The sequence below is a fragment of the Leucopleurus acutus genome (genome assembly GCF_964270905.1).
Source record: "Leucopleurus acutus genome assembly, chromosome: 2".
In the NCBI taxonomy this organism is placed as follows: domain Eukaryota; kingdom Metazoa; phylum Chordata; class Mammalia; order Artiodactyla; family Delphinidae; genus Leucopleurus; species Leucopleurus acutus.
The window spans coordinates 91,640,821-91,655,069 of NC_139143.1; the positions used below are offsets into that span (position 1 = coordinate 91,640,821).

The 14,249-nt window shown below is 47.5% G+C and overlaps 1 protein-coding gene across 3 annotated transcripts in view; it reads right to left on the reverse strand.

Annotated features, from left to right (window-relative positions):
* Nucleotides 1-389: 389 nt before the first annotated feature.
* The window catches only part of VANGL1 (VANGL planar cell polarity protein 1), a gene marked incomplete at its 5' end in the record, with an annotated part of 38,129 nt that continues 24,269 nt past the window's right edge, over nt 390-14,249 (reverse strand). For 2 of the 3 annotated variants that reach the window (XM_082832357.1, XM_082832355.1), the window contains 4 exons: nt 390-976; nt 4,972-5,206; nt 6,399-6,531; nt 7,976-8,109. In XM_082832357.1, the coding sequence (XP_082688483.1) occupies nt 716-976; nt 4,972-5,206; nt 6,399-6,531; nt 7,976-8,109 (763 nt within the window). In that variant the 3' untranslated portion in view covers nt 390-715. Of the gene's footprint in view, nt 977-4,971; nt 5,207-6,398; nt 6,532-6,850; nt 6,890-7,975; nt 8,110-14,249 lie in introns of all 3 variants that reach the window. The other variant, XM_082832356.1, reaches the window with a different exon arrangement.

Consider the following 14,249-nt stretch of genomic DNA (forward strand, 5'->3'; position numbering starts at 1 on the left):
TGTTTTGGGAGGGTGGGGGTGGGATGGAGCGGGGTCAGGTAGGCCATCACTGGGTTAGGAAAGAGTTACCTGCTCAAGCTGGTAGGCAAGCAGGTCAAAACCGGGGCAGGTAGATTCTCTCTTTGGGGAAAAAAATAAAATCATTAAGAGCTGTAAACTGACAGTGCACGTTTGTCGTTGTGATCTTTCTCTGCAGAACCTAAGGCAACAGAGAACAAAGACGAAGGCAGGCGTTTCGTGAATGGCCCGTGGCTCCCATGGTGCTGGATGTTTACATATACAAACACGTTTGGACATGTCCTGTCTGGTTCCCTGAAACAGGACAAAGACGTGTCCCCAGAGGCCCACGAGTGGGATGGCCAAAAGCCAGGGCAGGGCTGGGTGCTGGACGAAAGGCAGGGACGAGTCGTAAGGCGAGGTTCCCAAGAACCTCCAGCTCCGCTTTGGTTTGCAGCTGTCACAGAAACGCCAGGGAACAGCTTCTCGAGAGACGTCCCATCCCCAAGTCAGATGTCATCAGTCACTTTTTTCCAGGACGGACATCTTCTGCTTCCTTCCAAATAAAGTGCAGATGGTCAAAGGACCCTGGTCTCTCATCTGCCAGTTCAGTCAGCAATGAAGAATAATAAAAACAAAGATGCCCCTCTGGTATACATATATATCTCTCTATATATTCTTTTTTTTTTTTTTTAATAAAGCCACAAATATAGAACTTTTAAACTGACGTCTCAGACTGTAAGCGAAGGACAAATTTGTGAGACTTGGGGTCTATGAACTCTTCCGAGAGCATGATGAACGGAATTTTCTTCACATTGACTACGAGGCTGAAGTCCAAGCATTTGAGGACAAAAACGAGTCCATCCCGCAGCCCGCTGGTCACGGCCTCATCACTGACGAGCCGCCACTGCATGGCGAGCCAGCGCTCCCGGTCATACTGCAGCGTGGGACCCGTGCTGAGGTACCGCTCGAGGAAGGCCTGCAAGGACAAGCGGAGATGCTATTAGGGAGGGAGCACCCGCTCCAGGCGGTGCTGCTGGGGGCTGCCTGCTCTCACTCCTGGGAAAACATGTCCTCCCAACAAACCAGGACGGGCCCGCAGATCACACCCAATTCCATCAGGACTGCCCCACGGAGTCCCTGCTGGGGAGGGAAGGCTCCCCTACTTTCTCACTCTCCAACCAGAGGGTGCCAACGGTGGTAAGCAGAGAGGCGAGGAAGGCAGGGTGGCTGGTACCCACGTCTGCCCAGAAGCCGTGGCTGAGGCACCAGCCGCCTCTAAGGGCCTGGGTCCCATGGCCCAGGCCACGGCTTGTACCTGTTCATAGGTCGGCCTCCTCCCATCCCGAGAGCTCCTCGGGGCAAGTGCCAAGCATGGAAAAGCACTCTGGGAATGTGAGCAGAAGAAATACAGGGATATACCTGCACACACAAAAACGCATGCTCTGCCCTTACTGCTGTGTGCCTCTGGATGAGCCGCTTAACCTCTCTGCGGGTGGAGGAGATGACAGCGCTAATGCACAGGGCTGCTGTGAGGACGAAGTGGTTGACTCTAACCGTCTCACGGTGCAAGGCTGTTTTATGGGGGATGGGGTGTGCGCGTGGCAAGTCCGGGGGATAGCCGGGCCCCACGTCCACCTCCCTCTCTCTCGGCTCTAGCAGGGCTGAGCTCCGTGGGTTCCTCGACATTCCCCTTGACATGTGCTGTTCCTCCTGCTGGATGTCGTCCTTCAGCAAACTCCTCCTGGCCCTTTAAATCTTCTCACACCACTCCCTGAACCTCTCAGACAGGCGAACATGTCCTCCTTTAAGGGCCTCTAATCATGGCATGACTCCCGTGTGACATTTTACTTTCTGAACAATTACTGCCAACTTGCTTGTCTGAGGCCTATAGTAAACTATACTCTCCTGGAAGGCAGGAACTATTTTATTTTATTTTTTGCGGTACGCGGGCCTCTCACTGTTGTGGCCTCTCCCGTTGCGGAGCACAGGCTCCGGATGCGCAGGCCCAGCAGCCATGGCTCACGGGCCCAGCCGCTCCGCGGCATGTGGGATCCTCCCGGACCGGGGTACAAACCCGTGTCCCCTGCATCGGCAGGCGGACTCTCAATCACTGCGCCACCAGGGGAGCCCAGGAACTATTTTTTAAATTCGGATTTTCCATGTGCCTGGCATATGCTGGGGGGCTCAACAGCGTGTGTGTTACATCAATAAATACATCGATTTAGCTTTGAGAAAGAAGAAGAAAGAATGAACCAGGGATCCAGATAGAAAATATTAGGATAAAACATTCTGGTCCTAAACACAGGTCACAGATGGTTTCTAAGTGGTATCCTCCAACCACACCTCACTGCTGCTGCCAGGTACATTATTTCTCATCTATAAGCATATATTCTAAGGCAGAAGGGAGAGTTGTGCCTCTATCACAACACTCGCTCATATAAAAATAACTCCTATGTGGGCAATTCCTGGCGGCCCAATGGTTAGGACTCAGCGCTTTCACTTTTGGGGCCGAGGTTCAATCCCTGATTGGGGAATTAAGACCCTGCAAGCCACGAGGCATGGCCAAAAAAAAAAAAAAAAAAATACAACTCTTATGAATCATAAGGAAAAGAAACAGCTCAATAGTTAGATAAATGAAATTAATAAGACAATTTATAAAAGAATAGAAAATTAAGATATGAAAAGATGTTCTATCACATTAATAGTTAAATATGACTTCAAATAATAAAAATCTATTTCCCTCCTCTTAGATGGGCAATGATCAAAAAGAATGATAACACCCAATGCTGGCAAGGGTAAGGGAGAAATAAACGGTCTCATATCCTAAAGGCAAAAGTGTAAAACAGTAACATCCCTTAGAAGGACAATTTGGCAGGATCTGTACCTTTGATCCAGCTGTTCCTCTACTAGAAATTTATCCTTCAGAAATACTTGCATAAACGTACAAACACATATGTAAAAAAGAGATATTCACTGCAACACTGTTTAGACCAGGGATTGGCAAACTTTTCTTTAAATATAAATAGTTTTGGTGTTGCAAAGGCACACACTGTCACAACTACTCAACTCTGCTGTAGTAGAGAGAAAGCAGCCGTAGACAATCTGTAAACAAAAGGGTGTAGCTGTGTCCCAATAAAACTCGATTAACAAAAACCACCAACCCCTGGTTTAGACTAATGAAAGATCTTAATCTAAATGTGCATCAGTAGGCAATCCATTAAACAAACCATGGTATTCAGTGGAATAAGACGCAGCTATTACAGGGAATGAGTCAGATCTGTATAACGGAGATTGCGAAGTACTGACATGGAAATATAGCCAAGAGACAGCTTTAAGTGAAAAAAGCAAGTGTCCAAACTTTACTTATATGATATGGTATGAGATCCCATTTCTGTTTTTCTTTTTTTTCTTTTTTTTAATCCATTTCTGCTTTAAAAACACACACACACAAACACCTGAAAGAATATACCCCTACTCTTTATATCAGTAAGAACTGTCTGGGTTAGGGGAATGAAAACTTCGCTTTGTACATTATACTTTTCTTTAATGTTCGGATTTTTATACAAAGATTATTAGTTTTAATTCAGAAAAGTATACTTTTTTTAAATGAAAAAGAAAGCAACCAGGAAACTTAAAAAAAAAGAAAGAAACCTTGAAAAAGGAAAACCACCACTTCCATTCTATGTGGTATGAGCTATTACTTTGCACATGCAGACATATTGTACTCACTTGTAACCACAGTGTTCAAAGCTTTTTGCATTCTGTTTTTTGTAACTTAATATTCTAACAAGGATTCTTCCATGTTTTAACAGGTGAAATACTGTACTATGTAAGCCACTATTCTATTTTTAACTCCAGTCTGGAGTTAATACAGATTATTTTGCAAAAATCACGTGCATATATATTCATGAGTATAGCTGACTGTGCTGAGTACTTTTTCTAGGAGAGGGATTAGTGAGTCAAAGAATATGGGAAACATTATGGCTTCTTAATGAATATTTCCATATTGCTTTTCTAAGGATCGTTACTGGTTAGTGACAATGCAACCAGCAGTTGTATATTACAAGGCAATGTATGAACACAGGTCCTTATGCTAATAATATCACTACCATGTGTTATATGTGTACTATATGCAAGCTCATTTACTTTCTACCTCATGATTTACATGTCATGCTGCCATATTTAATATAATTCTCATACAACAATCCTATCAGGTAGATACTATTATTATCCCCATTTTATAAAAGAGGAAACAAGTGAAGAGTAACTTAGGCAAAGTCACAAACCAATTAGGTGGTGGAGCCAGGATCTGAACCCACTTCTGTTTGAAGAGAGGTCCTTTGCTGAACCCTTCCTCTACTTTGCCTCCTTGGCCACAGCCCTCTATTAGATGCATGGTTGTTTCTTGTAACAGCCCCAAAAGTGTGCTCATGTCATAATCCCAGAGAGCATTCAGTAAAACTAACCCCCTAAGAGCCAAAACACCAAAGTGATGGCACGTTTTCTATGGTTGATAATAATGGCTATTTATTTGGTCCTTATATTATGACAGACGCTGTTTTAAGCACTTCATAAGAATGGACTCTCTTAGTTCTCATGACAACCCAATGAGGTAGATATTAGTATTATCCCCAATTTACAGACTAGCAAACTGAGGCACAGAGCCATTAGGCTCTTGGCCCAAGGTTTCCCACTAGTTGGTGGAGGTGCCAGGTTAGAGTGAGTCAGCTTGGCCCCAGAATCCGCAGAGTAACCTGAACTACTACCTGGACTGTCTCTAAGTGAAAGTCTTTCCTCTGCTTGAATCTAGAGGCCTTCAAAGGCACATTTTAAAAACGACGGTATCAAAACAACATAAAATAAGTGAGAATCATTAATTCTTATTAGTTGGTGCTTTAGAGAAGCCTTTGATTTTATCATTCCTGGTAATACCCTAAAATGGGACTTTCCAAGCTCGGTGACAAGTCGCACCTTTGGGGTCATGCTGTTGGTGATGCAGAAGGCCAGGTGCTGCAGGATGCTCTCCATGCTGTGGTAGTGCTGCTGCCGGGTGGTGCGCAGGTACTTCTGCAGAGCCCGGGCCATGGAGGGGAAGATGGCCTGGGCGGCCTCCCTGGGGTCCATCACCTCCCCTGGGGCTTTCTGCTGCTCCTCAGCCTGGAGACGCTGGATGTGGACGAAGGCCTCCTCCACTGCAACCACCAGCCTGCAGGCGATGAAACGCAGCAGTCAGGACCGTGGTGCAGGGCTTGAGAACAGAGTCACACCGAATGTGGGATGACTCCTCCCAGTCTGCCACCAGCTCACCCAAGGCTCCAGTCCTTAGCTGACACTCCAGATGGTTGGGAGAGGAGGGAAGGGGAAAGGAAAGCAAAGGCAAAAATAATACGTGGAATAGGGGCTCCAGGGTGAGGAGGAAGGAGGCTGGGGGTCGGAGATGACTTCTGTTCTCAATTCTGCCACTAATTTACTCGGGAGACTCAGTTCAGTCCCTTTCATCTTTACAATGAAGGGTTAGATGAAAAGAGTTTTAAGGCCCCTCAGACTCTGGCTACAAAAGGCTCTGCTTGCACTGAGAGGTGGCTGGTGGTGCGGAAGCAGCCTTACAGAGAGCCAGAGCTGTATCCCCGGATCCAGCCGCCCATACCAGCAGCCCCTGGGAGAAAAGAAGGAAGGGGCGCAGCACACATGATGAAAACCATCTCTGTCCACTTCGGCTAATGTGATCCGATTTTGAAAATCAGCAAGAGCCTGGGGATATAGGGCGGGCCACTCAAAGTGCGGGCTGCCGGCCAGCAGCTTCATCATCAGTTGGGAATTTTAAAGAAATGCAAATTCTTGGGTGGGCCCCACTCTAGACCTTCTGAAAAGTTAAGTATCCCTTGCCGGTAGGGCCCAGAAGCTGAGATCTGTGTTTTAACGAGTCCTCCTGGTGATGCTTTTGAATGCTAAAGTTTGAGAAACACTGGAGCAAGATTCCCTCCAAAGGCCCAAGCAGGTCATGTTTATAAACTGAAATTTCATTCTGGTTAAAAAAAAAAGTCTTACAGAGAACAGACTGTGGGTTGCCAAGGGGGAGGGGGTTGGGGGAGGGAAGGAGTGGGAGTTTGGGATTAGCAGATGCAAGCTGTTATATACGTAAGATGGATAAACAACAAGATCCTACTGTATAGCACAGGGAACTGTATTCAATATCCTGTAATAAACCATAATGGAAAAGAATACGAAAAAGAATGTATGTATATGTATAACTGAGTCACTTTGCTGTATAGTAGAAATGAACACATTGTAAATCGACTACACTTCGATAAAATAAATTTTTGAAAAAGAGTGTTAGTATGCCATTCAAAAGAAAAGTGTGTTACAGGCATGCTAGTTTTGGGGGGTGGGCAGTGTACCTTGCTCTCCGCTTCTTCACCCGCCGTTCATGTTCCGCCTCCTCATAATACAACTCATTGTGGCTCGAGTCCCTGCGCCGAGCAGCTGCGGCGATCATTGCCCGGGACTGACCAGTGGCGTTATTACTGGGGCCTTTGGGGGAAAGGACGATGGAGGAAGGACAGTTTTAATGCCTTGGGGCTGCGAAACAGAGCAGAAAACTAGTCCACAGTCTGTCAGTACCGTCTGCCCATCCCCTGTGAAGCACATACACAAATCCCAAAAGTAACTTCCCAGAAGGGTGAACAGGACCCCTGCTCTGCGTTCAAAATGCTCTCAAGAAGAGGGAAATCTCCCAAAACCCCAACTTGATGAGTGGAAATGGAAAAAGAACTCCGGAGGAGATGAAGAATGCTTGACAATTAAAATGCTGGCCAAAAATAGCACAGACCGTGCTGAAGATGTTACTTACCATCTGTTACATAAAGTTCCATTTTGGCCATAAGGGCAGCTGGAACATTCATTTCAGCGACAAGACAATGGGCGAGAATGAGAGGGATGGGGGTAACAGGACAGAGGAAAAAGGGAGTCAATGGCCACGGAGACATTAACCACACACGTGCTGGAGGGTCATGGTAGCCACAAGTTTTACAGAAAATACCCATGCTTGGGGTCTTGCAAAATGTCATGTTTATTAATACACACCTAGAACTCCTGGTCTCGTTCCCCTGACCACGACTGCCTTAACTTTTTAGAAGGACGAGGCAGACTGTACGCTTTCTTACGTAGCATCTACTTAATGGTCTGGCTTGCTAGTGGGATTCTGCACTAGGTTTATGAAATTTACCAACCCTTTAGGATTCACAAGTGACTGCACATCTCATAGAGCCAAAAACAAAAAAAGGGGGAGGATATTGTCACTAAAACTGACACCGCCTATAAATCACTCGACTTGTTAACAATATGATCCTCTTCTAGGCTTTGCAAAGCTCTTGCCCTGACCCCAGGTACCTGGCAAGAAATGACACCGTGTCCTGTTTCTTGCACTTAACCATCTGATAGCCCGAAACACAGCTCTGATGTCCCCAGCCTGGCCTCCGGCCTCCAGCCACCCACTCAACTCTGGTTCTCAGCCAGGACTGACAAATGCCTGTAAGAATCTCACCAGGGGCCTGAATTATAGACTTAATGGATTGGGGTAGCTGAATCTTTGGTAATTTATCCAAATTTTGAAAAGCAGCCTTTTCCTATGAGCTTTCAATGTAAGATGTTCACAACAGGAGGCAGGAAACCCACATCACTCCTGTTTCATGTAGTTTTCATAAAATCCTCAAATGAATGAGTCTCCCACATATGCAGACGATCAATCAACATTTCTCTAAAAATATCTTTGTCAGAAAAAAAAAAAAAGGAAAGGAAAGAAAGGAAGAAAAGACAAAAGAAAAAGAAAAAAGGAAAAATTGTTCTGCAATGAGAATGTACCATAAAGGCAGACCCTGAGAGGGGCAGAACCAAATGGAACATACAGTTTAATCTAAGTACTGGGTTGGCCAACTGCTCCCTGCACCCACCAGAGACACCACGTCAAGGCACGTACCATCTACGTTGTAGACTTTCAGCCCGGCCATGTGCTTGGCTGCTCGGAATTTGGAGGCTGTTAGGAGGTTGGGGTTATAGATGGTGAAATCTTTATAGTAATTTTCCAGAACCACCAATGCTGCTCGCTGGATACTGAGAAAAGAAGGCAAAATTAATGCAGTTTTTCCAAGCGGGTTCCATGTGAAAAAAATCCTCTTTTGGAGTCAGGTAAAATAACGGATCACCAAGGATAACCGCACATAGAAGGCTCCTGGGTTTCACCACATCTTTTGTCTCCAGGACAAGAATTTAAAGATGAAACTTAGGTCCCGTCGTTCCGTGGCTTCTGTGCCTTCTCCCAGGCTACATCATTAGCCACATCCCATCTAGCCAATACGCGAGAAAGGAATGTTATACCTTCTAATTTAGATTTGCTTAGGCTACACAGAACGTTCCTCGTTTTCTCAGTTTACAGAAGAGCAAATTGAGGACCCCCAAAAGGTCAAGGACTTACAGATGGCTGCAGAGCTACTGAGTGAAACAACGAGGTGTAGAGTCAAGTTTGTCAGGTCCTAGAGCAGCGTTTCTACCTACACCTCATTGCCCCTGATGGAAGGAATGTAGGGTTTTCAGTTTTCTGTAGGTCACAACAACACCCACACAGGGCAAAGTGCACTGGAAAAATACTGGCTGCAAACACTAGTTAATCCTGATTCCTACTCTTCATCCCATCCATCCCAGGCCAGCGAGAGCTCCCTCTTTCAGACGAAACAAGATCCTTTTCCCTGAGTCCCCTGAGGCCTCAGTTGAGACCTCACTCTTTCTCGGTCTACAAGGCCTCCTGCTCTGTGGGTTGGTTTCCAGTCCTCCGCAGGGGTGTGTGAAGAGGACTCCACTTGCCAGTGTCCTACGATCTTTAACCTGTCACCAGCTTGGCCCCTCTGAGAGCAGCAGAGGAGCAGAGAAGAGGTAGCTGGGTGGGTGAAGGGGGCACCCATACTCAGTACTGGTTGCAAAAGAACATGCTCTTGGGCACAGATACGGGACACTCACCACTTCAAAGAGTGACCTGTCATAACACAGCCAGGGATCTTACATACCTCATCTCATCTGACCCTCACAATTGTTCAAGGGAAGAAAACCAAGGCTCAAAAATCTATGACCTGCAAACAGGACACATCTACCAAACAGCAGAGCTGGAACTCCAATCTGTTCCTCCTCCCAGATGTGTGGCCACTGTAGGACAGTGTACGTATGCACCGACCTCTCCAGGTCTCTTAGATGTTCACCAACCACCAGTGGGCTAAACTCCACATAGTTATTTGGATCTTGCCCTTTATATTTTTCTTCCTGTTTCCCTGCTAAGTAGGTGAGCTTATAAGGATTATTTACAATAGCCTGGGCACCAGGATAGGGCTGCCTTCGATTCCTGGATGACCACACTGCCTTCTACAGCTCTCCGAGTGGCTCAGGGTTCTTCACACCGAGACAAGACAGCCCCTAACCCATCAGCTTGACACTCTGCCAACCCAGTCCTCAGCTCCCCTTGCAGCTGTGCCCCCAGAGTTTAACATGGAGTCAAAAAACAATCTAGAAGTCAATCAGCTAACCTCCTTGAGAGCAGAGTCATGGCAATGCTTTCTTACTAATATCCCCACAGTGCCTCGATCCGTGATCCGCATTCAGCTGGGGCTTAGTATCAACCTAGATATGCACACTCATGCGGGGCTGGGGAAATCTGGGAAGACCAACTTCCAATAACAGAAGTATAAGATTCCTAAGAGCAAATTCACATTCAAAAGCCCTAGTCATTTAGTCTTCCAGTCGCCCACTCACCACCCTCATATTTAAGAACCTATGTCAGCCAAGCTCTGGGAATGCAAAGATAGGGTGGGAGGAGCTTCTCCTTGCCGGCGTTATGTGGAACAGAAGCTCTGTGACCACGAACTGGAATACACGGGCTGAGGAAGCGCAGAGGGGGGCTTCTAAGCATCTAGGACTTGGGTAGGCATAAGAGCAGCTTCCTGAGGAAGTGAAGTGGCCCTTGAGTTGAGGTCTGTGTGTCATAGATCTTTGTGCAGAAGTCCTCTTGGCTTCCACAGACACCCTGCCCGGCGGATCCCCGGCTCAGCATGGCCAGCCTCGGCTCTGTCCCTGTGTCCATGACATTCTCCCACGGGCGGGGCACGTGCTGCTTCTCCACCTCCTGCTCCATCCTGAGGCTGACGGCGGCCTCTGCCTGCTCGCTGATCACACACGAACACTCCCTCCTACGCACCTCCACCCGCCTGCCCAGGCACTGCTTTTCCAAAGTCTCTGGGCTTCTTGGAGATGAGAAGCCCCTCTACACAGAAGGAGGTCTGTTCATGTGCACAGACTTGCTGCACGCAGGCTACTTCATCCCAGGCTCCTGTGCTGACATGGACACATCTCAAGGGGCCTGGATTCCAGCAGAGAAGTATTTCCCTGATCAAGATTTAAAACTTAAAAAGGCAACTCAGAGGTTATGCTCAGGCCCATCTTCAAAGCAAACCCTCTTGTGGTTGTGGGGTTTGGCTTTTCTGTTCAGCCAGCCCGCAAGGAGGGGCCCAGGGCACCACACTACCTCGGCCGGGGCCTGCAAGGCAGAGAGGGAACGGCTGGACCGGAGCCTGGCGGCCCTGTTTCCCAACCTCTCTACCCCCAAAGCCACCATGCTGCCCAGAGAAGGGGTGTCTGTCCACACCCAGCTCTGGCAGGAGCCTTGCTCTCCAAACTGGGCAAGTCCATAGTCAGCATTACGCCAGAGCCCTGGGCGGCCTGGGGAGGGCTCAAGGACTGGACAGGAGCCTCCCCAGGCTCGGGAGCCTTTGCTCAGAAAACCAAACAAGGGGCAGGGCTCGGGTGATGTTTTCTTCCTTCAGCCCCGTCTCAACAGAGAGGCACCAGAAAGCCCCAGAATCAGCTGTGGACCTGCCCGCCTCCACAGGCTGACAAGCTAACACAGGAGCTGGAAAAAAAAAAAAAAAAAAAAGTTGAGATTTGGATTAAAATCCAATCTGCCTTTCTTCACCTTTTTTTTTTTTTTGGCGGTACGCGGGCCTCTCACTGTTGTGGCCTCTCCCGTTGCGGAGCACAGGCTCCGGATGCGCAGGCTCAGCGGCCATGGCTCACGGGCCCAGCTGCTCCGCGGCACGTGGGATCCTCCCGGACCGGGGCACGAACCCGCGTCTGCATCGGCAGGCGGACTCTCAACCACTGCGCCACCAGGGAAGCCCCTCTTCACCTTTTGGAAGAGAGCAGACTGTAATATATGACGTAAGTCTTGTTGGTGAGTCAGGGTGATCACCAGCCCCAATGAGGTACTGCGTCAGAGCCCTTAGGCGGCCGGGCTGCCTCCTGGTGCCCATGCTGCAGTCACCTTGAGTACTCACAGCCGTTTCTTCTCATTCTTCACCATGTTCTCTCTCACTACTGGCTACCGAAGTCATTCCTAGCTGCTGTCAACCCCGCTGCCTCAGGCAATGATCCTCTGTTCTTGTACATCTTCAACCTTGGTATAAATAGAGAAAATGGGCTTTGCGGCACCGGAGTGAGGCGCTCTGCTCGGGCTAAGTGATATCCGCTCCCGTACGGCAGTCCGATGTCGATTTCAATCCCAAGTCTAAGGGCTTTCTCATTTCTGTTCTGGCTCCTGATTCATGCTCTGGACTGGCTGAGTTTGTTAGATAACTTCAGGATAAAAGAAATCTACAACTACTATATCATTTGGCATCTACTGAGGGGACCCCATCCTGCAGGGCACCCTAGCATCAGCCTAAGTTATGCCTCCACAATGCCAGGATGCAGGAGCACCCCTGTCCTCAGCCAGTGTTGGGGTTCAGAAGCCCCCTGCCTCTGCTCCTCGGCATCATCCAAATATGGCATCTCACAGGGCCAAAGCAGGGCTGATTTCTTTCAGGAAGCCTTTTCCAACCCTCCGGTCCCCACTGACCTGTCAGGGGAGTCACACCTGTCAGGCGAGGCTCACTCTCTAACAAGCCCCGGGAAAGTCCCCCATGCACGGGGACACCTGCGGTGGTTTCCCCACAGTGCAAGGTACTTGTTGGCTCAACCTGCACATTTAGGAAACCCTAGTAATTGTCACAGGTATAGGATCAGTTCTGAGCATGTATTTCCTAAAAACATGGAGTTTCAGAGGCAGAGGGGTCTCAGAGATGAACAAAAGCAAACCCTTCAACTAGCCCCAGTCTCCGGACCAGACTGCCTCTGGGGAAGGAGGGAGGCAAGAAAAACTGAGCTGGTGAGACATTTGCTGCCTCTCTTATGACTACCACCGTCATAGACAAAAGACAGTAACCTGACTAAACGATCCTCATGCAGAAACCCCGTGTACAGGCAGGCGGAGCCTGATGTCCATACTGATTGTGGACATGGCCACACCAAAAACCCATGCGAGGAGCACTTTCCCAAGATACGGAACTCTGAGCTCAATAATTACACCCTCCCAGGGAAATGCCCCTTTTCACAGACCACATATATTTGTGGAAAACAGCGCATGGATATGCATAGCTCATAACAGAAATTCACTTGAGACCTGCACATAAAAACAGAAGTATAGGAATCCCAGATACGCCTAGAAAAGGACCACATGGATGATGGACTAGCCACGATCAGGACCAGAAGAAGTTGATGCTGTTCCCAGTGGGAAAGTAACCCCCTCAACTCTACTTGGTCCAAACTTGAGCTCGTGGATGAGACAGGGCAGCAATGGATCAGCACAAATGTCTGAGGGAATTCAACAGCCACGGCTGAATCTGAAACGCACCCTTGACCATGTTGCCTTACTGGTCTATTTTCTTTTCAGGACAAAGAGGGTGCAATGTGAAATGCTATGTCTAATCAGCTACAAAACATCTTCCAGGGTCAGTGACAACTGTCACACAAAACTGCCATGGCAATGGAGGAGAGGGCTCACCCTCGTGCTACATTTCTAAAACACATTTGGAGAGAAGCACCTCTGAACACAGTTCAAATTTTAGTTCATAAAACTCTGAAAGACATGTCTTTGAAAAATAAATTCTGAAAAACAAAACCAAACTAATGCCCTACGTATCTGTACCCCCACAGCCTCTCCACTCTCTCTGACTGTGGGTTTAGGATGCACACTGTAAATGGTGCAGGCTCAGGGCTCAGAGAGCATGACCCTTGACTCTTCCATTTATTCTCTGACCTTGAACGAGTTAACTCATTTCTCCAAAGCTCAGATTCTTCATCTGTAAGATGAGAATATAACAACATAGAAAACCCTGCTATAACACAGTAAGTGGGCTTCAAAAGAGCCAACTGTATAAATGTATTACTAAAAGGTTAATGAAGTGACTTGGGCCAGCCCGGTGCAGGTAGCTGGTCAGAAAATCTAGTGACAGACTGCAAGACCCAAATATACAGGTTTGGGCTGAGGTCTGGAGTCACCCGTGGTAGTTGTCTCATGAGCTTAAATGTTAATGGGGACAATTCCAAATTCAATGACTTTCTGAGACTTCAACAGTTGGCACTGAGGCCAGGAAAAATACTGGAGACTCAGGAGTCCACCCTCTACTTCCTATTTCCCAAGGAGAAGCTGCCTGCCTGGTTTAGGTTTTTGTTAAAGATTAAATGAAGTAATATATTTTAAAGTGTCTGACCCAAAGCAAATGGCTTATGAATGGTAGCACCGTGAGCTTACGCATCTGTGTTTGTTGGGGAGGCCAATCTGTCCCCTATGTGTACCTGTACTGCCCTCCCCACCAAGGGCTACCACGAGGGAACTACTACAGGAAATGAGCCAGGATCATTGCTTTCCTTAGGGACTTAGACCATAAAGTCATGCTACTCTCTGTTTTTATGCAGTATTTGCTGCCAACTCTCAGCCTCCTGAAAAATCAAACCTGTAGCTACCGAGAGGCATCTGTGGTACAAAAAGTAGGAAAAGCACTACCTTGGAGTCAGAAGGCCTGGATTCCTGCTACTCTGTAAACCATATAAGTTACTTCCCCTTTCTGGGCCCTGTCTCTTGGCTGATGATAGAGAGGGAATACCAACTACTGCATCTGGTTGTCAAGAAGAGCAAATGAAATACTGCCAGTGAAAGCATTTATAAACTTACAGGATTATACAAATATAAAATAGTATCACATTACTAACGAGTCTGAGCATTTTGTAGCAAGGGATGGGGTTGGTTGTTGGCTAAGATATTCACACAGTTCCTGGACATAGAAGCATGACCCAATCTCCACTTATATATATATATATTTTTTTAAATTAATTTATTT